The sequence below is a fragment of the Esox lucius genome, chromosome 8 (genome assembly GCF_011004845.1).
Source record: "Esox lucius isolate fEsoLuc1 chromosome 8, fEsoLuc1.pri, whole genome shotgun sequence".
Lineage (NCBI taxonomy): Eukaryota > Metazoa > Chordata > Actinopteri > Esociformes > Esocidae > Esox > Esox lucius.
Window position 1 is genome coordinate 4350397 of NC_047576.1, and position 23962 is coordinate 4374358.

The window sequence follows — 23962 nt, forward strand, 5'->3', positions numbered from 1 at the left end:
TCTTGACAGATCATTCAAAAGTGAAGATGTTTGGCTTCAATGCTACGGTAGGATCAAACCCAACTCTGTAACATTTCCGGTACCAGCATTTCTTTGTGGTTCTGCATGTTGGCAGCACACTAATTGGATGTTTCCTATGTAAGCATTGCTTGGTCACACATTGGGCATCTGTCATTATGTATCGATAACCTTTTCCGTTCCTAGGAATGTTGTCACGACACAAATGGTCAAAAAGTTAACATGTATGTGTGTATGTTTGTCTGGTCTGGTGAAGGATCACCACGACGGCTGCCTGCATGATGGACCTCAGGAGATATCCCCTGGATGAACAGAACTGCACTCTGGAGATAGAAAGCTGTGAGTAAATGACAAACCTGCACGCTGAAAATAGAGAAGTGTGAAATAATGTCAGAATTGCACTTCAAAAATAGAAAGCTGTGAACACGGAGAGAGGAATTTGAGAAAATAGAAGAGAATAGAGAGAGAGAATAGAGAGGTAGCATTTTTTTTTATCCAAGGCAGGCAGAAAGTGTTTTTTTTATTCAATCAAGGTTGGTGCAGAGGTCACTATAATGCTTTCTTGACCTGAAAAAATGTTTTCTTACTGCTAATTTTACTATTCACCCTGCAAATTATGTTCAGTCATTTTAGCAGTGAGTTCACATTAGTTCTGTGCCGGTACAGCTCAACATCTACTGGCTGAGTAGAAATAAATCACCCACATTTTTGACCAGCCTGAGGATTTGAACTACAAAAGCCTGAAACAAGATCTTCCCAGATATACACATGCCCAGGGGGAACTCCCTACAAGACACGTGTAACGTTTGAAGAAGTAGGCTGGGACCCAGGTGCAAAATGGACGTTACAGTGGAAACTGAATCCGACACGACTGACAACACACATGAGCAAAGGATGAACTTAAGTAGGGTCAGTGAGAAGGAACACAGATGAGGATAACAACACAAATGAACAGGTATCAGTGCTCTGATTGAGGGCGAGAGGATGACCGCCATGCCAGGGCGTGACAAAGAGATGAAACACTGGACCATGTTGTATGTCACTCTGAAAGGCTTGTTACGCGCTGCCATCCATGGCTTTTACAAATAACACTATTTATTTACCTCTCGTTTTGAGCTAGATGTGTAATGTGTTGGTTAAATGTGTGTGATACAAGAACAATTATTATTGTGCTGTTCCAAGTTTAAAAGCAACTGGTTTTGACGACACTGGGCACGTATTGGCCTGGTACACCATTTTTGGGCACCGAATTTTGGCACGACAGCACCACTTTTACAACAAGTGGCCAAAAAACCCAGAATGCATCTACATGTATTCTCATAATACAAAAATAATTTGAATACACTGTACATTTTACTTGCATAAAAACAGTAAGTAATGCTGTGCAAGTCATTAATCTCTATATTTAATGTAAACTAGAACAAAGACAACATCAAGTGTTTAAAAGGAGAATTTTAATAGTTTTTTGAAAAATTTCCATTTTGCTTTTGATGCCAGCAACACATTTCAAAAAAGTTGGCACAGGACCATGTTTATCATTGTGTTGCATCACGTCCTCTTTCAAAAAAACTCTGTAAGTGTTTGGGTACTGGGGAGACCAATTGCTGTAGTTTTAAAATTGAAATGTTTTCCCATTCTTTCTTGATATAGGATTTTAGCTGCTCAGCAGCTCTTTGATTTATTTATTTTTCATAATTCGCCAAATGTTTTCAATAGGTGACAGGTCGGGACTGCAGGCCGGCCAGTTTAGCACCAGGACACTACGGAGCCATGCTAGTTTAATACGTGCAGAATGTGGTTTGGCATTGTCTTGCTGAAATAAGCAAGGCCTTCCTTGAAAAAGACATTGTCTGGATGGCAGCATATGTTGCTCCAAAACCTGTATATGTTGTTCAGCATTAACTGGTGCCTTCTCAGACTTACGAGACACCCATGCTATGTGCTCTAATGCACCCCCATACCATAACTGATGCTGGCTTTTGATCTGTGTGCTGATAACAAGCCAGATGGTCCCTCTCCTCTTTTGTCCGGAGGACACAGTGTCCATGATTCCCCAAAATAATTTCATATTTTGATTTGTCAGACCACAGGACAGTTTTCGACTTTGCCTCAGTCCATCTTAAATGAGCTTGGGCCCAGAGAAGGCAGCAGTGTTCTGGATCTTGTTTATATCTGATTTCTTCTTAGCATGGTAGAGTATCAAAGTGCATTTGTGGATGCAGTGGTACTGTGTTCACAGACAATAGTTTTCGAAAGTGTTCCTGAGCCCATGTAGTGATTTCCACTACAGAATCAAGTCTGTTTTTAATGCAGTGCAGCCTGAAGGCCCACAGGTCATGGCCATCCAATATTGTTTGATGTTGTCTTTGTACTATTTTCTATTGAATATTGGGTTTAAATGATTTGCACATCATTGCATTCTGTTTTTCTTTACCTAGCGGCCAAACTTTTTTGCAAACAGGGTTGTACATAAAAAGTAAACATACATTTTAATTAAGTGTGAAAGTAGTTTTGATCTAGTTCATATTACTTCACACATCATTTGATCTACTATAGTACTATGTCATTTGATCTACTGTAGTTCTATACATGTTATTTGATCTACTGCAGTTCTATACATGTCATTTGATCTACTGTAGTTTTATACATGTCATTTGATCTACTGTAGTTCCTTACATAGGTTTGCAAGAAATCTATAGATATTCTCAAGTAATTTTAGTCTGTTTACTTGATTTGCCTGTTAGCGATGCCATCATTCGTGTTTAATAGTAAGCTATAAGCCTGTGTGTTTAGATGGCTACACAACAGATGACATCGAGTTCTACTGGAACGGAGGGGAGAATGCTGTGACAGGCGTCACTCGCATTAAACTGCCACAGTTCTCCATTGTGGACTACAAACTGGTCTCAAAGAACGTGGTCTTTTCAACAGGTGAGAACCACTGGGTCCATGACTACAGAAATAGTGCACCACACAAGGGATAGAGGGCGCTTTTTGATCTGTGTTCATATCAAATGTCTTCATTCAGAACGTTCAGGGACATGAAACAATGAGCACACATTCTGAAGTTGTTGAATAATTTCGAACATTGTTGTTATTTGCCTGCGCATTGAATTGAGGTACTAATCCACTCAAACACCACCCACTCCACTGTGGAATACACTACAGTGAAAGGCAGTTGTTTTGGGGGCCTGATGTGTGGTCATCCTGTGCTGTGCCAGCCCACTTCTGTTGTTCCAAAGAGTGACCACACACCGCTTCTTACAAAGGGCGACATAATTACAGGCTACGCATCGTACCGGCCTCACTAAAACACACAGCGTGTCAAATGACACCCCTTTCCCTAAAGCCCGTAGGGCTCTGATCAAAGGTAGTCCAGGGGACCGGGGGACAGTTAAATTGTGAGTTAAATTGACAATTGTGAGTAGTTAAAGAGGGATAATAGAAGCGCGTTTTGCCCTGGTCTTCTTCAAGCTTTTCAAAATGCGGACAGAAAAGGGCTGCTGTTTAAACAGAGCATCAGAATGTCCTCTAGTACACAAACTCCTGATGGTGCCTGGTGTAATGGTCCTGTTGTGGTAGACAACATGCAGGGACAGAATACACTTAATACACACCGAGTTTACTTTCATTACTTATTCACAAACGGCCTGTAGAAACAGTCATTGCTTTGTACCACAACACTTAGACCCTCGAACGGGGGGGGGGGTGGGGTTTGGGGGGGCAGTGTCCCTGTTCCCCGTGTAGCGCCGTACTGAGACCGATGCCCTGGGGGGACGTGTGAGAACAAAGCTGGCAAAAAATGACAACAATCATCAGAGATTTGGAACGACTGACAATTCCTCGCAGCGTGTCAAGCGACCTATCATTTAGAGTCACTCCCTTTGGCAGAACCCCAAATAGTACACTACCTTTGACAAGGTCTCTTACAAAGGGTACTGGTGAAAAGGACGGCCCAATTCAGGGGAATTGGGGACCAAAAAAAAGGGTGCCCCCCGAGAATATTCTTTAAACTCCCTAATGTGTATGAAGATAATGTATTTAGACTTTTGGACAAAAAACTATAAATACAGTGTATTCATATTCATACTGTGGCTTTTCTTGATGGTTTTGATGTGTATCACAACTGTATGGCTGACAGTAACCACTGAAACCGAGGATGCAATCCTCGAGAGAGCCTTCTTCCATTGTGAATCACTATCAAGACACTGGGCTGGAGCTGCTTCCAGTGTAAATCACTATCAAGACACTGGGCTGGGGCTGCTTCCAGTGTGAATCACTAACAAGACACTGGGCTGGAGCTGCTTCCAGTGTGAATCACTAACAAGACACTGAGCTGGAGCTGCTTCCAGTGTGAATCACTAACAAGACACTGGGCTGGAGCTGCTTCCAGTGTGAATCACTAACAAGACACTGGGCTGGGGTTGCTTCCAGTGTGAATCACTAACAAGACACTGGGCTGGAGCTGCTTCCAGTGTGAATCACTAACAAGACACTGGGCTGGAGCTGCTTCCAGTGTGAATCACTAACAAGACACTGGGCTGGTGCTGCTTCCAGTGTGAATCACTATCAAGACACTGGGCTGGGTCTGCTTCCAGTGTGAATCACTATCAAGACACTGGGCTGGTGCTGCTTCCAGTGTGAATCACTATCAAGACACTCGGCTGGTTCTGTTTCCAGTGTGAATCACTAACAAGATACTGGGCTGGAGCCTCTTCCAGTGTGAATCACTAACAAGACACTGAGCTGGAGCTGCTTCCAGTGTGAATCACTAACAAGACACTGGGCTGGGGCTGCTTCCAGTGTGAATCACTATCAAGACACTGGGCTGGAGCTGCTTCCAGTGTGAATCACTAACAAGACACTGGGCTGGAGCTGCTTCCAGTGTGAATCACTAACAAGACACTGGGCTGGAGCTGCTTCCAGTGTGAATCACTAACAAGACACTGGGCTGGAGCTGCTTCCAGTGTGAATCACTAACAAGACACTGGGCTGGGTCTGCTTCCAGTGTGAATCACTATCAAGACACTGGGCTGGGGCTGCTTCCAGTGTGAATCACTATCAAGACACTGGGCTGGAGCTGCTTCCAGTGTGATCACTATCAAGACACTGGGCTAGTGCTGCTTCCAGTGTGACAAGAACCACAAACTACCCTTTTTTGAATAAGCCTCTGTAATCTCCAGGACTGACTAGTGTTTGAGTGCGTGTTTGATAACTGCTGGTTTAACCAACACATAATTGCAGTTAGACAGTCAGGTAGACTTATCTGTACCCTCTTTAAGACTGACAATGTATTATTGCAACAAAAGTGGGAGTAAAACCACTGATCAGGCTTTTAGCAATATCAACGATAACTGTTCAGACAGCTCTGCTGAGCACTGTCTCAAATGTAGTCCCCCATTTTCCATCCTACCAGCTAAACTACAGAGGGAGGGAGTGGTCTAGAAATCAGTCAGTGAAATGACACCTCCAGCACTGTAAGATGGCTTTGAGAGTGCCAACTTGAATGAGATTGCTTTGACAGCACTCAGAAAATGACTGTAGAGGCTGTATGTGAAAACAGAGATCCCTTCAAATAGAGTGAAAGAGCCCTGAATTAACAAGGAACTGACACAACATAAAAAAGAAGAATTGCAAACTCCTCTTGTAAATGTGTGGAATCAGCTAAACGAAAAGGATGAAACCCTCTCTGGACTACCAACCAACCTTACTGGGCCAAAGAGAACCATCTCTGGGCAGCCAACCAACCTCACTGGGCCAATCAGAACCGTCTCTGGACAACTAATCAACCTCACTGGGCCATTCAGAACCCTGTCTGGCCAAATACAAGAGCAGTACAATGAAGTCTTAACTGTTTTTGTCACCATATTGGATTATTCACTTTTACTTAATACAAGAAGAGTCTGATTAGGTTATAGAGTGTATTAAAACCAAAACCAGTCAATAAAGCCACCGACCAGGTGACATCCACCACCGTGTCCAAAACTAGATGTGACAAACTGTAAAACCAAAGAAAATCTTCTGAACTGGATCAATCAGCCCAATATGCATTGGCAACCAAAGCAGAGATGGAAGACTGAGTACTCAGATGATGATCAGTTGAACATTAGAGCTAACAAGTGGAAAACTATGCAAAATTCAGACTGTACTTGCTTAAACTTGGAAGACTGAATGTTCTACAGTCCTTTCCTATATATTACAGTGTGGTTTGGATCCCTCACATTGGCCACTCAGAATACTCCGTAGATACTTGTGCAGGTCAGTGAAGGGATTGTGGGAAGTTAAAGGCTCCCCGAGACATTTACAAAGAGCACATGTACACCTAAAAGTGGTACAGAAAAAATACTTATATATATATAGGTCTGTACGGCATGTGTTGATTCTTCTGTTATTGACTAAAGGCTATATATCATGTTTTAATTATTCTGCTACTGTTCATACATAATGTTTTCTTGTTAAAAGACATTGCCATTAAGTGCATGTACTAATTATTTTGAAGGTGCATAATCAGTCTTATACCATAAATTCAATTTACCGGGGCATGTCATTATTTTATATTGTGGTCTCAATGCGTACAAGGCCATGTTGAAAACAAATAATTTGTATTTTAGAGCACGCTTACTTGTTACCATGACAAGACATCAATCCATGCTGCCGTAACTAAGGGAATGCAAAACGTAAGGTCGTAAGGTCAGGGGATCCGCTAATGTACACAGTGATTGTGTTGGTACTGTCATCAGGTGGGTGGCCTTAAATGTCGGAGCTTCATCTAAACTGTTTCTTCTCGTCCTCCTTCATCCCTTTCTTTCTCTCCATTCATTCCCGCAGGTGCCTACCCACGCCTGTCTCTGAGCTTCAAGCTGAAGAGGAACATCGGCTATTTCATCCTGCAGACCTACATGCCCTCCATCCTGATCACCATCCTCTCCTGGGTGTCCTTCTGGATAAACTACGACGCCTCCGCTGCAAGAGTGGCTTTAGGTGCAGCCTTTAAAACTGATCTTTGTCTTCGATATGTGCATCCTGCGTGGCTTTAGGTGCAGCCTTTAAAACTGATCTTTGTCTTCGATATGTGCATCCTGTGTGGCTTTAGGTGCAGCCTTTAAAACTGATCTTTGTCTTCGATATGTGCATCCTGTGTGGCTTTAGGTGCAGCCTTTAGAATGGATTTTTGTCTTCGATATGTACATCCTGTGTGGCTTTAGGTGCAGCCTTTAAAACTGATCTTTGTCTTCGATATGTGCATCCTGCGTGGCTTTAGGTGCAGCCTTTAGAATGGATTTTTGTCTTCGATATGTGCATCCTGTGTGGCTTTAGGTGCAGCCTTTAAAAGGGATTTTTGTCTTCGATATGTGCATCCTGTGTGGCTTTAGGTGCAGCCTTTAAAAGGGATTTTTGTCTTCGATATGTGCATCCTGCGTGGCTTTAGGTGCAGCCTTTAAAAGGGATTTTTGTCTTCGATATGTGCATCCTGCGTGGCTTTAGGTGCAGCCTTTAGAATGGATCTTGATAGTTTGCATTTACAACTGACTTCTCATTGTAAAGCTCTAAGTCACTGCCTCGCAGTACAACTGCGCCAGTGCGGCCAGCTGTGTCAGTCCTGGCTACATACAGTAGCAACAATACTCCAGTGTAGGGTATCGCAAATTGTCTCAGTCCCAAATGGAATGGTGGATGTGGAAAGAGGACTGCCTTGCCTCGTACACATGATACATCAGGCACCTGGGCTTAATCTTGGTCATTGGCTGTGAAATGCGTTCTCCTCCTCCCTCCAACTTCTAGGTTGAGCGAGCATTGTGAGCAGAAGCGTAAAAGCCGGAAAGATGTTCTTTGATGTTTCAGTCTTCAGAGTTGTTGCAATATGCCAAGGCCATAATTGTTAGATATTGGGAGAGGAGAACAGTTGGGTAGAAAATGATTCCTGACAACACCACTACTGTAAAATAACCCTCTGAAGGCCTTATTTCCTGCCAATGCCACTACTGTAAAACAACCCCCTGAAGGTCTGATTTCCTGAAAACAACACTACTATGAAATAATCCTCTGAAGGCCTAATCTGAAAACACAATTATTATAAAACCAACCCCTGATGGCCTGACTTCCTGCTAACGCTGCTACTATAAAACAATCCCCTAAAGGCCTGACTTCCTGACAAGACCACTACTGTAAAATAACCCCCTGTAGGACTGACTTCCTTAATAGACAACTACTGTAAAACAAGCCCCAAAGGCCTGACTTCCTGACAACAGCACTACTGTAAAACAACCCTCTAAAGGCCTGACTTCCTGAAAACAGCACTACTGTAAATCCGCTCCGTAGCCCTCTCTCTACAGATCTATATATCCCTCTATCCATCTATGTCTTACCCCCTCTATCTGCCTTTCTCCCTCTATTTTCTTTCTCCCACCCTCCCGGTCTCCCTCCCTGTCTCCCTCCATGTCTCCCTCCATGTCTCTCTTGCCTTTTTCTTTCTTCGGTCCTTCCTTTCTCCATGTCTCCCTCCATGCCTCCCTCCCTCCCTCCTCCTTTCTCACATCTATTTTAAAATCCCTTCTCACCCAATCTGTCTCCAACAACTCCTTCCGCTCTTTAAACAACTGTATTCACCATTAGCCTCTCTGTTGGTGTTATTTAGCCTAGTGAGTATACAGATCTCTGTAAGTGTATTTATTGGCCCAGAATGCACCTGGTTAACTGCTGTCTAGTGATAGATAGAGCATATGGGCTGGGAGGTCTGGTGATGAGGGAGGGCTGGGCTAAATGTAGATCTAGGACGCCCTGCTCTCATTACATCTGCTTTAGGGAGAGAGAGAGCGAGAGAGAGAGTGACAGAGTGTGATTGGAGTGAGGGATTGGAAGTGTGAGAGGATGATGGGAGTGAGAAAGAGTGAAATAGACTAAAGAGAAAGAGATGAAAGTAAGAGAACATTTGCTGAGAGAAGAAGACATAAAGAGATGTGTTTTAGTCGGAGAAGGAGTCTGCAGGGATGTTTGCAACCAACCAGGTCTGCTCTCATTACTACCTGCTTTGGGGACAGAGATGGGAGTATTTTACCCCAGGGAGCAGATGGATTGAAGTAGCAGAATCCCAAATTACCCCCTTCCCCTTGGGAAGAGTCACTGCCATTTGCCCAAAGTGTCCCAAAGCTGAAGAAGTGTAAATGATTGACGGTGTGGGGTCTAATTAGACCCTCCAGTGGCCCTTTACAGTTAGTTTGCAACAATGGCAGCTTCAGCAACGAAGTGGAATCCCATAAGACATTGCATTAATTTTAGAGTCGGTGCAATTTCACATAGAAAATAATAAAGGGCTATACATAATTACTGTAAAGCCTGCACATTTGTTTGTGTTTGATTTTCTAGACTTTACATTTTTACTACTACAGTGTTTATACAGCACATTTGATTTATATTATTATAATAGTGGAACACACATTGCATCATTTAAAATCATACATGTGACCTGAAGTGGATGGGTTTATTGATCCCAATGCCATTCTGGAAGTCACCTTCTGAGTTTAATCTAGATCATGTGACCCCTCAAGTCCAGTTAAAGCTTTGCTTACCTGTGGTAAATTCCTTGGATCCGACCACAAGGGGCCATAGAGACAAAAAAGGAAATTTTCCTTGTTCATTTGCTTCTTCAGGAAGGTTGCAGTTTGGACAGTATGCATGGGGATAATGTTTCCATGTGGACACAGTTCCCACAATAAAATAAGTATGTTCAAAGTATGCTCTTAGAGTATGTTCTTAAAGTATGCTCTTAAAGTATGCTACAAGACTTGATTCTAGGCTGATTACAGCAATGGTGTTGTATTTGTGCTGCTTGACCAGGATGGGATCACTGTATTCGCCATCGATGATGATTATATTTAGAGCTCTTATACCAAATTCTTCATGGTACTTCCTCCCACTCTCCTTATTCATTCATGTTTGTACCAGTGATGTTTTTGTTGTTATTTATGTTGATTTATTAAATATCCTTTAATGTCACTTTGGATAATAACATCTGCAAACTGACTATATTTGTAAATGGTAAACGGTTACATTACTTGGACCTAATGTCTACTGCCATTATTTATAGCTGAGATATCCTCTCAGACTAATCTAATTGTAGGAGGAGACCTGAACTGTGTGCTAGACCTGTACTTCAATAGGTTTACTATCTTTCACATTTTTTGTAACCATCTGTGGTAAGCCTAGAAAGGCCTCTGCTCTGGGGGCAATGAAAACCTAAGCAACGCATGATTTTGTAATCCTACCCTGTTAACACCTCGCTAACACTGCAAACACCGGCAATACCTCTAGCACAGAGCTAACACTGCTAAAACTGCTAACAAAGCCAGCACTAATTACACTACTAACAACGCTAAAACCGCTAACACTGCTAACAATGCTCATGACCATCCTGAAGACTGCGTCTCACACACATCCAAACTGCTGTTGCTGCAGCTCTTAAACGCTTCCTCACAGGTCATCCAACACAGTTATTGTCTCTCTGCAATAAATCTATTATTATCAGGATCATGTGCCGGCAGGAAATTATATGAATCCTTCTCAAGCCTCACTTACCAAGCAAGGCAATAATGTGCTGAAGATATGATTATGCTTTAGCACGTGAGTGGATTTATGATACCCTAGCAAAAAGTAGTGCACTCTAAAGGGAATAGGGTGCCATCTGGGGTTGCTGTGAAATATCCTACAGTTATTCAAAATTTTATCACAAGCATGCTACCTTTTAGTGCATGGTGATATGAAGACATCTGGGTTTGGTTTGGTAACTAAATCATCTAGGTTTGGATCGGTAACTAACTCATCTGAGTTTGGTTCTGTAACTAACTCGTCTGAGATTGTTTTGATAACTAACTCATCTCTGTTTGGTTTAGTAACTAACTGAAACGGGTTTCTTTCAGTAACTATCTCATTTGGCTTTGCCAAAGAGTTTTAAGCTTCTGTTTTTCCTGTGCTTTGGACTGAGTTGTATGATCCTTTGTGTCTCATTTGCCACCAACTTCACACTCTCCTTTCTCTCTGTCCCTGTGTCTCCCACCTTCATCCCTTCTCACCCTTGTTCACCCTTTCTCTCTTACCTTCTCTCTCCCTCCTTCACCCTGTCTCTCCCTTTGACCTGCCATCTGTGACTCTCTCCCTCCTTCACTCATTGACCATATCCTAGGGTGGCCAGAAGTCCCGGTTTGCCCAGGATTGTCCCGGGTTCAAGCTGGGTTTCCCAGGTCCCAACAAATATCTGTAAAACCCTACAATGTCCCGGTTTCCAACATTCCCTACCAAATTGTCCCAGTTTTCACCACAATAAAAATGATAATAATAGGCAAATAATAATAATGTTTCCACAAACGAGTTGGAGCCAAACAAACAACTGCGTAGAACTGTGGAGCAAAGCAACAATTCTCATCAAAGCTCAAAGCGCCCCCCACTCCACCAACCACAAGCACCCATGATGACCAACAAGCGTGCGTAAGCGCATACATGTGATCGTGCATTCATGTGCGGTTACACAAGGGTCCCAATTTGGGGGTTTGAAAATGTGGTCACCCTACCATATCTCTTTCTCCCTCTCTCTCTCTCAATCCCTTTTTGTCACATTTGCCCTATCTCTCTCCCTTTCTCCCTCCCTCACTCTCTAAGCACCAGTGATGATGGTAATTTAGTTAGGCTGCTGCCCCCCACCCCTTTTGTCTCTTTCTCCTCTGCACCCACACACAAGCAACCCTTTATATAAGATGATGCATTGTGCTAAAATTGGCTGTAAACCATTTTGTGGCCTCACATCGAGGTAAACACATTTCAATGTGAAATGTGTGATTATATTGTGTGGTGAGTGTATGGGATGATGGGATGTTTCTTGCTGTGAATCCTTTTTTCATTTCTTGTTCATTCAGATTTCCAATTAGTTGTTTTGTGTAATTATGAAATGCACTTAACAATAATAGCTATCATCTACAAAAAGGGTGCTTTATAAGAGGCTGATCCTTAAAACCCCAAGTGATGTGAAAAAATAAGGACGTTCAGTGCCAGAAGCCATGTTTGGCGAAAACATAACAATGCCTTTGAACAGTAGAGCTTCATACCAAAGCACATAGGTAGTGGCATTATGGTTTGGGGCTGCTTTGGTGCCTAATGGCTTGGCTAGAGCATCAGTGAGTCAACATTTAATTCAATATTGTACCAGACCATTTGAGCCGAACTAAACATCGGTCTTGCAACAGGATATTGACACAATTTACAAAAGCAAAGCAACAATACAGTGCCTCAAAAAGAAGAAATGGAGGGTTAAATCCTATTGAAATTCTGTAGAGGGGCTTGAAGCGGGTCATTCGTGCAAGAAAAGCCCTCGGACATTTGAAACAGTTAATGCAGTTAGCATCTGGTTAGATGCCAACTGCATTTCGTTGTACTGTACTTGCTCTGTTCAATGACAATAAATTTGAATCCAATCTAATCTACTGTGAAGAAGAGTGGTCAAAAGTCTAGTCGATGTAAGAGACTGACAGACAGTTCAAAGAAAAGGCTGCATGGTCTTATTTTAGCCAAATTGGGCTACACCAGCTATTGAAGCTAGGGGTGTGCTTATTTTAAAAAATGTAATCAAAATTGTGAAAAGGCATTGCCTTTCTTGCGATAGGTTTTTGAAGAATAAATCATTGCAAACTATAATATTTCAGTTTCATTTGTTAATTTAACTTTATCTGTCAGTGGTGTTGAAGTGAAGATTACATGTCCATATGTAAATTATGTAAGAAAAAATACAACATTCCAGAGGCTGTATATGAAAATGTGTTAATATACTGGCACATTAATGTGTGAAATTGATTTGTGGAATGACCACCATTCATATATTACATCAATTAACAGAAATAATGTATTTTATTTCACCAGAGGAGTTTGTAATTGTATTCAAGATGCATGGAGGTCAATTGCAAAAAAAGAGGAAATAACTCAAATGAAGGTTGCTGAAGTAGAAAGTGTGAAAACTAGGCCAGGACTTCAGGCCAGTAATCTCTAATATGTAAATTATCTCTTATTAATGAGCTGCTAGCGGTGTTCCTGAGGGAGATGTGACCATATATGGTATAACAGGCAGAGTCCCTGCATTACAAAACCTCCACCTCCCATCCCGGTAATGATAGACCGCTTCTTGTTAATTAGAGAAGAAATAAAAAATACAATCATGTCAATTGGCTTTGAGATGACGTGCTCCCAAGGGGCTTCTGCCAAGGTGCCCCTCGGGACAATTAGGGAGAATCTTAAAGTGGCTCACCATGGGGACAGAACTTCATAAAACAGGTGAATCTTAAGATTCACCCTTGTTTTGAAGCTTATGTTCGCAAAGAGTATCCCTTTAACATTCCACAGTTTTATTAAGCTCTGTACCCGTGGACTTCCCCTTTAAGATCCCCCTGTCTTATGAAGCTATCTGCCTGGCGTGCCCCTTTAAGATTCCCCTGTATTATGAAGCTCTGTCCTCTTTTTAAATATTCACTCCCTGCAGACTTTTCTTCATAACAAGGGTGGATCTTAAAGGAATACTCCATAGAGACATAGGATCTTTAAACAACTGGAATCATAAAGGGGCACTCCATGAGGACACGACTTCACAACAAGGGGGACTTTTAAAAAGGATATTCCATGGGGACATACTACAGCTGGCTGACACAGGCGAAGATTAAAGAAGCAGTCCATGGGGACACAGCTTCATAATGAGGGAACTCTTCAAGGGATTCTCCATGGGGACACAGCTTCACAACAAGTGGGAATCATAAAAGCATACCCCATTGGGACACAGCTTCATAACAAAGGGTAATCTTAAAGGGATACTCCATAGGGACACAGCTTCATAACAACGGGGAATTTTAAAGGGATATTCCATAGGGACACAGCTTCATAACAAAGGGGAATCTTAAAGGGATACTCCATGGGGACATACTGTAAGTGTATAAAACAAGGCTATCTGAGGGTAGCTGAAGGACCCTCCATGGGGACTTAGCTTCATAGCAATGTAGAATCTTAAGGGCCCTCCTGTCACGGCAGTATCACAACAAGCACAGTCCTCCGGTTACCAGCGCACCAGGCCCCATACCACAGTTTCCCAGTTGCCACGATCGTCGTCACCTGTTTATTGAGTGCACCTGTTATGTTTGATTTCCTACACTATTTTAGATACACCTCTGTCACGGATTCCTTGTTGAGTATTGTTTCCGTCAGAACCCAAGTCACTCTCTGTTATAAATTTATTCGATCCGTTACAGTGTATTATTCCAAGGAGTGTTTTGTGTTTCGCTGCAGTGTTTGTTCATTAAAATCCTTTTCTTTGCGCACTTGCATCCGGAGCCTGCAACGTTGTTCGTTACACCTCCTTTCTACTAAAGAGCATTTTCAAATGTTTCCAGTCATACAGTACTTACAGGATAGCAATTGGAAAACTCTTAATTTGTCTGGAATGCAGCTAAAATATTATTTCAAATAACACAGTGGCATTACTAAATGCTGTCTGTGGCCATGTGGTGCTGTTAAACAGAATTTTTGGTTGAGTTTGGTACTGACAACAAAGTTTTGCCTGCAGTTTAATTCACTGGAGGATTTCAAAGTCCCCTTTTGGACCCTGGAACATAGTGACACGTCCTGAAACCTGGTCACCGTTTAAAGAAATTCAAATAACATACTAAATAGTCTTGTTAATGAGAGGGTGTTAGAGGCTATCTGCTGTATGTAGGCCTCCCAATTAGCAGACTATTGACAGTGTAGTGCACTACTTTGGCCAGAGCCCTATTGGCCCAGGTTAAAAATGCACTATATAGGGAGTATGGTGACATAGTGGACACACTATTTGTTTATTACAGTACAGTATATACCAGGCTATGAGAGGCTGGAGCCATTCTATTTACAGTTTACTTTGGTCGTAAACAAGGGACTGTAATCTGTTGAATGACATTTAATGATATTGATATTATTTTATTAACAATAAGCCTCACAGGGCAAGAACATACTGTATTTTGTATGTACAGAATGTGTCTGAGTAGATGATTACAAAAATTAAGGGATGCTTACCCTATTAGGTGACTATAATCGCAAAAAATGATGTCTGACTTGGTACCTGGAATGTGAAAGGGCTAAATCACCCTAATAATAGAAACCCCCCTCCCCCCATATTGGCCGTTGGGTTTAGTGTTGTTAAAAAAAACTCGGACCATTTTCAATGACAGACTTTATAAATAACTTTTCTTATGAAACCCCATACTGCACATGCCAAAGTGGTCAGATATCTCTTATACCCCGACTGTGTTTCAATAAACAAAGGATGTATTATTGATTATCAATGATGATAATTCTTGACTATTGTGTTTAAACGAAGGGAATTTTCTCCTTTAACTACTGTATGACGGCAACAATGTTCCAGTCAATGTTACCTCCTCCCTCCAGGTATCACCACTGTGCTCACCATGACCACCATCAACACCCATCTGAGAGAGACGCTTCCCAAGATCCCCTATGTCAAGGCCATCGACATGTACCTGATGGGCTGCTTCGTCTTCGTCTTCCTCGCCCTGCTGGAGTACGCCTTCGTCAACTACATCTTCTTTGGACGGGGCCCTCAGATGCAGAAGAAGCAGGCGGAGAGAGCAGAGAAGGTCAACCATGACAGGGCAGCCAAGTTTGATGGCAACAGGGTAAGGTTTACCCCCCCAGAAATGGTTAGTAAACTACTTTCTATTTGAATTATTATGATTATTATTTATATTATTATGTAATGTATGTATGTCATTTTTGTTACAGACTCTTGGACTGTTAGTTTGCCTTGTATACAAGCACGTTCTGTCATCATTGTATCCAGGTTTTTTGTATAACTTGTGCCCAACATATATTAAAGGGATAGTTCATCCTAGATTTATACTTGGGTGAAATAAAACTTAGCTTGAGTTGTTCTTGAAGGCCCTTGAAGTCATTTTTCATGACAAGCCATTTTTCACCTCTGTACCAGCCTAGAATTAGCATTGTTAGCATCGTCCAAATTCATGAATTGAAACTGTGTGTCCTGAGCAACAAAATCTGCATTGTGGGCGTAAACCAACTCCAAAACCTCAGGAAGGGTTTTAACCATGACCCAATGGTGCAGTGATAATTTAATTTGGAAGCTTTTATTGTTTGCCACAGTTTGCTGTGTGAAAAATGCTTACCACAGCACTTTAATCAGTTATCAGTGTGTAAACTAGCATTACAATTTTGACTTTAGTTGAGTGGAGTATCCATCTCTCTGAGGTGGCAGCAGGTAACCTGGGGTAAATTGATCACACAGAATATTTATTCTTGGTTCAGGTCACTCTTGACAAGGGAGAATCTCAACAAGAATTAACTGTTTAAAATAATGGTTGACTAAATAAATCAAAAAAATGCTCCAGACGGTAACAGTGTAACAGGCAGAAACTTGCTGTGTTCTGTTATTCAGTCTTTAAAAGAGTAAAAAATTACAAACTGTGGCTGAGATTCAGACAGTTTCTGTTTGTGTTTCTCCTGGCCAGTCAATTCTTAACACAACCGATTCCGAGTCGTCATCCGTTAAACAGTCCAATCAGAAGTGGTGAGCGGCAGAGTGTCTGCATCACCTCAACTCAGTAACAATGTGTACCCACCTCTCGTGAATCTCTACCACCATGCAAATTCATTTATCCAAAGACTCATTAGGAGATTAGGATGTGTCCATTTTGATCTTGCTTTCCATTATTTATATATAATTTATACATATTTAAATGTAATATAAATATATACTGTCAATCAAAAATCAATCAAAATTTATTTATAAAGCGCTTTTTACAACAGCAGTTGTCACAAAGTGCTTTACAGAGACACCCGGCCTTAAACCCCAAGGAGCAAACAACAGTAGTGTTGAATTTCAGTGGCTAGGAAAAACTCCCTAAGAAGGTCGAATTTTAGGAAGAAACCTAGAGAGGACCCAGGCTCAGAGGGGTGACCAGTCCTCTTCTGGCTGTGCCGGGTGAGATATTAAGAGTCCAATTGGAGTAATAAATAAAGTTCTCTTGGCTTAATCCAGAGTATATTTGATTTTAGACTAGGTCAGAAGTATGACCAGGTGGACAAGGACAGGAACAGCAACGGTCCCCCCAAACCAGGTAATCCGCAGGTGTGGACCAGGACCTCATCTCCTTCTAAAATTTAAAATTGGAGGAAACTGAGAAAAGTTAGTAGTACATCCCTCATGTCCCCCAAGCACAATAATATAGCAGCGTAACACCTTGGAAACTGAGACGGGGGGGTCCGGTGACACTGTGGCCCTACCCGGGGGAGGCCCCGGACAGGGCCCAACAGGCAGGAAATCAATCCAACCACATTGCCAGGCATCAACCAAAGGGACACCCACCAACCGCAACCCCCCTGTATCTTTCTGTCACTTCCTTCACTGTTTTTTTCCCCCATTAATCACTTCTACCTGTGATTCTGAATACACCATACCATATACTTTGTATTGTTTCATGTGATTGGCTGTACATCCCGGTCCAATGTTTTCACTTCTGTTGCAATCCAATCACAACGATGTGAATGGAAAATTGTGGATCATTATGGGATGTCTGAAACTGTGGCTCCAGCAGAACCTTATGTGATGTTGAAACTGCTCCTTCCTGATTGTTATAGGATGTCTGAAACTGTTCTCCTTCCAGATCCTTATGGGATGTCTGAAACTGTGCTCCTTCCAGATCCTTATGGGATGTCTGAAACTGTGCTCCTTCCAGATCCTTATGAATGTCTGAAACTGTGCTCCTTCCAGATCCTTATGAATGTCTGAAACTGTGCTCCTTCCTGATTGTTATAGGATGTCTGAAACTGTTCTCCTTCCAGATCCTTATGGGATGTCTGAAACTGTGCTCCTTCCAGATCCTTATGGGATGTCTGAAACTGTGCTCCTTCCAGATCCTTATGGGATGTCTGAAACTGTGCTCCTTCCAGATCCTTATGAATGTCTGAAACTGTGCTCCTTCCAGATCCTTATGAATGTCTGAAACTGTGCTCCTTCCTGATTGTTATAGGATGTCTGAAACTGTTCTCCTTCCAGATCCTTATGGGATGTCTGAAACTGTGTTCCTTCCAGATCCTTATGAATGTCTGAAACTGTGCTCCTTCTAGATCTTTATGGGATGTCTGAAACTGTACTCCTTCTAGATCTTTATGGGATGTCTGAAACTGTTCTCCTTCTAGATCTTTATGGGATGTCTGAAACTGTGCTCCTTCTAAATCTTTATGGGATGTCAAAAATATAATTACTGTTTGGATGCAACCTTGAATTTTTCATTGCAACAGGGACCAGGTGACTGTACAACATATATGAACGCAGCAGCAGAAGCTGTCCTCAGGGAAATAACTTAAACATGTCAGTGATGTCTCTCCAGCTAGTTATTACGATGAACAAATCTTAGGGGTTAGATGTATTTAACTTGTTATAGTATATAATAGATGTTACAGTATCGTTATTACGCAGACAGAACATAACAAACACAATCTATTGTCGAGTTTCCTACATTAAAAAAGTAAATCTACCATAAAATCGTGTTCCCTGAAGAAAACCGTTTCAACCTGTTATCTTAGTTGATATTCAGTCACAGTATTTCCTAATGAGCAAAGCACTTCTTGTTTACTGTTCAACAATCTCACATGAGTTCTACTTCAAACCTGTGGCCCAAAAGGTGGATGGATCAGTCATTGCATTTTCCAAATTGTTCAACCTATTTGTGATGATTTAGCCTGTGATAACCATTTGGCAATCAAACAAGCTGTTGTTTAGGATTCAGAATTGCAAAAACAACAGCTAGATTTACTTTACCAGGACTGTGTGGCCTTTACCGCGAGGCCTCTCTGTGTCCTCCCTAGCCAATAACAAGGCAGAGATTTACTTATTGTCTTGCTGAGTAAACGGGCAAGGTTGCATTAGGGGGCTGTAATTCACTTCAACCTCTGATGGATTTGTGAGGTGATTTGGTTTTGGGGCCAGAGAACCTTCTCCTTCTGGTAACCGCTTTGTCAGTCTGCCAAGGTAAATGTCTTCAACTCTGTCACTGGGTGGAGGATGCTGGGCCTGGTGGTTTTTACTGTATTCCAGGTGTTATAGGTGTCTTCAATGGTCTGTCCTGGTCTACTGTATTCCAGGTGTTATAGGTGTCTTCATTGGTCTGTCCTGGTCTACTGTATTCCAGGTGTTATAGGTGTGTTCATTGGTCTGTCCTGGTCTACTGTATTCCAGGTGTTATAGGTGTCTTCATTGGTCTGTCCTGGTCTACTGTATTCCAGGTGTTATAGGTGTCTTCATTGGTCTGTCCTGGTCTACTGTATTCCAGGTGTTATAGGTGTCTTCATTGGTCTGTCCTGGTCTACTGTATTCCAGGTGTTATAGGTGTCTTCATTGGTCTGTCCTGGTCTACTGTATTCCAGGTGTTATAGGTGTCTTCATTGGTCTGTCCTGGTCTACTGTATTCCAGGTGTTATAGGTGTCTTCATTGGTCTGTCGTGGTCTAATAAAGTACTGAACTTTCAAGGGAATAGGGTGTAATTTAGCTTGTAAACCTGGTGCTATGAGAGAAGATACCGGTCTTAACCCTGTCTCTTTCTCTGTCTCTATTTTTCTCCCGCTATCCATCTCTCCATTTCTACTGTCTTTCTGTTACTCTCTCTGTCTGTCTGTGTGTCAATATACCCTTCTTCTGTGATAGGTTGACTCGCAGGGAAACATTCTGCTTACAACCTTGGAGATCCACAACGAAGTCGGAGTGGGCAACGAGATCACTACCAGCATCACTGAGACAACCACCCGGAACTCCTCAATGAAATTCGACCAATCAGGCCTCCAGTACCGGAAACAGAGCACGCTGAGTGGCCGGGAGTCAGCCCGTACCAGCATGGACAGGAACACTCAAATGAAGAAGACCAGACTACGGAGGAGGTCTTCGCAACTTAAAATAAAAATCCCAGACCTGACGGACGTGAACGCCATTGATCGATGGTCACGGATTTTCTTCCCCTTTGCCTTTTCCCTCTTTAACCTGATCTACTGGTTGTACTACGTGAACTAATCCAGCTGTTTCAAACCTCTCCTGGGGGGGCCACTGGCTATACGGTTTAGCTAAAGGCAGAAGGGATTTTTAAGCCCCCACATTTGTCTTGTTCTTGGTGAGATAAAAAATGTCTGAACTCTAGGGAGTTCCAAATACGCAATCCTTATTGACATCGTTCTTTCACTGGGAGGGAGCGTAGAGACTTTTACACTGGAACAATTATGTACTCAGCTGCGTGCTCACGTTCACTGGACTGTTTGCTCATACAAACAGGGACTCAAGTCAAGAATTTTATTTTCTGAAGACCCTTTGTTAAATTACTATCCCTCGGATCTCTCTGGGTTTTCCAGTATCGCACGGTGACACATTTAGGAGGCATGGGGGACATACATTAAATAGTCTGCATCCTCAATTGGCTACCTACTGCAATTCTTGTTTGTCCACTATTTTTAAATAGTGCACTTTTTAGTGAATATGCTGTCATTTGGGATGCACCCATTGGTATGGGGCTCTTAATATACTTTTGTTTTTATAATGCTTTCTGCCAATTAATGTGACTCCATCCATTATTTCATGTAGGTCTCGCTAGTTTACATAGTAGCCCATTATGAATTGAATTAAACATGCAATACGCAGACTTTGGGTTACAACATCTGATATTATCATTACTATTCGTATAATTATCAGTACAATCTTGTTCTTTGAGCTGTGAGAGAATTATCCTCTCCCTCTCTGGCTCCTCTCTATATTTATATATGTGTTTTTTCACAATGATCTCACTCCATTATATAGATTATAGTAATGTATTGACCTGTTTTGGGGTATTGATTCCATTTGCCTTGGGGTTGGAATGATTATGCTGCACTCTATTCAGTTATTTTCTTAAGTGCTTAACTAGCCTATCGGTAACCTTAATCTTTTCTTCACTGTGCATTTGAGGCAATGTAAGGACGTCAAATCTGACCCGACCGAATCACACCTGATTTAATTTGTACACAGTTATAGCACACTGCTCTCACGTTGTAACAAGCAAACCATTGTCCCTCATCATTTTGGTCCTATTTCAAGAGTTAGGCCTTTCACCTCGCCTCTTTCTCTCTGAAACCACTTCATCCATGTTTGTTCAGGATCTCAAACCATAGGTTTCTGGGACCAATCAGAATGTTTTGAATGCATTTTTGTGTATGGCAATTGGCTGGAGTGATGTGGCTGGGCAAAACCGATTTCATTTTGATCATCCATATAAATTTGAAAATTAAACATACCCTCATTCATCTGACATATCCTATCTTCATCACTGACCTTTCCAGAGTGAAATGATCATTTCTGATTTCTGAAATACTTACAAATTAAGCAAACCGTGGTTTTGCACTGCTGTTATGCGTTGCTCAATGAAGGCTTTTCTGGGACCTTACATATGCAAACAGTAGCCTTTGCTTTGCCCTTCAGCAACATCCCACCAAATGTATACGATTTTCTTCATGAACAAAAGTAGCTTGAGGATTTTGAATTCCATTCTTTCTACAGTGTGAATACGGTAGCTATAGAAAACTCAGGTTCTCAATGGAGATGTTTCTTATCACCATGCATATGGTTGATGGAAATGTTTCTGTTATCCCTATGAGCAAAGTATTCCTATCTATTTCCTGATCATTTATTTTTCATGTAGCCCTGCTGCTCAGATGGGAGGCTTGTGTCTGAACGCCTTGCTTCAGTGGACACTTCCTGTTTCTGCATTTCTACTGCAGCTCGGACGTTCACCAGAGAAGTCTTCAAATGTTTGTTGTTATTTACTTGTGCGTGAGTTGCTTTTTGTGAATGAGGAGACTGCAAGGTCAAACTGAACTTTTAACCCCTTTCCCCATAACTTCTGAAGGTCATTCAACTCTCCCATTTTGTAAATACCCATTATGGTTACCACTATATGCTGTCAACAATGTTAACTGCTGAAAATTTGTGCTCCTCACATTCGTTTTGTTCAGAGACGCCCGTTTTTATTCTGATTGATCATTGTGTTGTAAATATATTACAGATTATCAGATTTTGTGATCCGATTTTTTAATTCTTGCGTGATTTTTTTATCGAATATGAAAAGGTCCATAGTTGTACAAACTCTGCTGTCTAGTTTTGTGGGCAGTGTGAATTATAAAACGTTGAATAGGAGCCATAATTTCACCCTGAGGCTGTGATTCAGCTGTTAATCTGATCAACACAGAACAACTTGAGACAGGCGCTATGCATCCAAAATGCTACCCTATTCCCTATTTGGGGGAAATTTACTTTTAAGGCCTACAGAAATCTGGACAAAAGAAGTGCTCTACACGGAATGCGCTGCCATTTGGGACACATGCAGACATTACACAACACCAGCCTACAGCTGACATGCCCTCTCTGAAGTCTCTAATACATTCTCTCCTTGTGACTCTGTGACTCCATATGTAGGATAGTCAAATGGAGCCTCACAGTCAGTTTGTGGTGAAGGTGGGACATTAAAAGACGTCTTGTGAAATAGTTCAAATGAAAATGGTTTAAATGAAAATGCTTTGAAAGGGATAACATAATATATTAAACATGTTACCAAAAAGGACAGGAGAGACTTTGTGGTGAAGAGAGAGATGTGTTTTGGTGAATCCAACATGGGTTGTTTGCTCTGGACATTTTTTAGAGACCACTGCACCTTTTTCTTTTTGAGTGAGGAACAGAGGGGTTAAAATTAAGAGACCACTGCAAATTGAATGCTTCTGTTTCTCACTCAAAACTTTCCTTTTCAACTTTTTTGGAAAGAAAAGAAAAAGGTGCAGTGGTCTCATAATTTTTTCCAGGGCTGTATATTCCCAGGCCTAATCGGCAAAACTTTACCGACCGAGAGCTGCACAGACATCCACATTATCAAAATGAAATAAGAACCTGTCTTGGCTCCCCAGAATGTGGCAATTACGAGCAGCAGTGGTTGGTGGTTCTTCTGAATTTCTCCCAAAATAACAGCTGGTTCCACCATTTTGTGGGACATTGACAGAGAAGCTGGGCTGTGAGGACTCCTGTTAGGACGGGACTCCCAAGAGACTAGATGTGTCAGAATGAAGGGCTCAGTAGGGATTTAAGGTTCAAGCATTGCTTGAGGCTGGGCAGGTTACCCTGGTCACGCCGTAGGCAAGCACTATGGTTTTGTACTGGATGGGTGTTTCAACTGGAAGCTAGAAGAATGAGCGGAAGAGCAAGGTGACATGGGGCAACCTGGGGGGTTGGAAATCAAGCGGGTCACTGCATACTGGGCAAATTGCATGGGTTTGGTGGGGAATCAGGGCGAGACGCAATCATTTAGTAATCCAAACGTGAGGTGACAGGTGTCCGTGCCTTGACGTTTGCATGGGACCACCCCAAGGACAATTGTCTTAGGGGGACACTGTAGAGTTGTCAGCTGGGATGCAGAGGTCTTGAAGCAGACAGGCTTTCCCCCGGAGGAGAAGCAGCTCAGTCTTGTGGAAGTTCAGCTTGAGGAGGTGGGCGGACATCCAAGCAGAGACACGTGTCACCACCAGGGTGTCAGTAACGGGGGAAGGGGAAAATAGCTGTCATCTGCACAGCAATGATAAGCGAGACCAGGTGAAGATGACAGAGCCTAGTATGTTGAGAATAAAGGAGCGAGTGTGAAATCCTGGCATGGCAGGCCTGCTGTGCCAGTGAGATCCAATGCACTCTCTCTCCCTCATTTGATACACCTGTTGTATTTGCCCTCACCTGTGTTCCGTATCACTGTCCCTATTTAAGTTCCTCCTTCCCTGGTGTATTTTGTCGACCCATTATTTTGGATTCAGTTCCACAAGTTTATGTTTTCTTAGTTATTTTTGTTAAATGTCCTTCTCCCAGCA

The 23962-nt window shown here is 42.1% G+C and overlaps 1 protein-coding gene across 3 annotated transcripts in view; it reads left to right on the forward strand.

The window, feature by feature from the left end:
- gabrb3 (gamma-aminobutyric acid type A receptor subunit beta3) overlaps positions 1 to 22743 on the forward strand; it is a 90718-nt gene extending 67975 nt beyond the window's left edge. For all 3 annotated transcript variants that reach the window (XM_034293866.1, XM_034293868.1, XM_034293867.1), the window contains 5 exons: positions 275 to 357; positions 2812 to 2949; positions 6847 to 6999; positions 15460 to 15731; positions 19752 to 22743. In XM_034293866.1, the coding sequence (XP_034149757.1) occupies positions 275 to 357; positions 2812 to 2949; positions 6847 to 6999; positions 15460 to 15731; positions 19752 to 20111 (1006 nt within the window). In that variant the 3' untranslated portion in view covers positions 20112 to 22743. The remainder of the gene's footprint in view (positions 1 to 274; positions 358 to 2811; positions 2950 to 6846; positions 7000 to 15459; positions 15732 to 19751) is intronic.
- The last annotated feature ends 1219 nt before the right edge of the window (positions 22744 to 23962 follow it).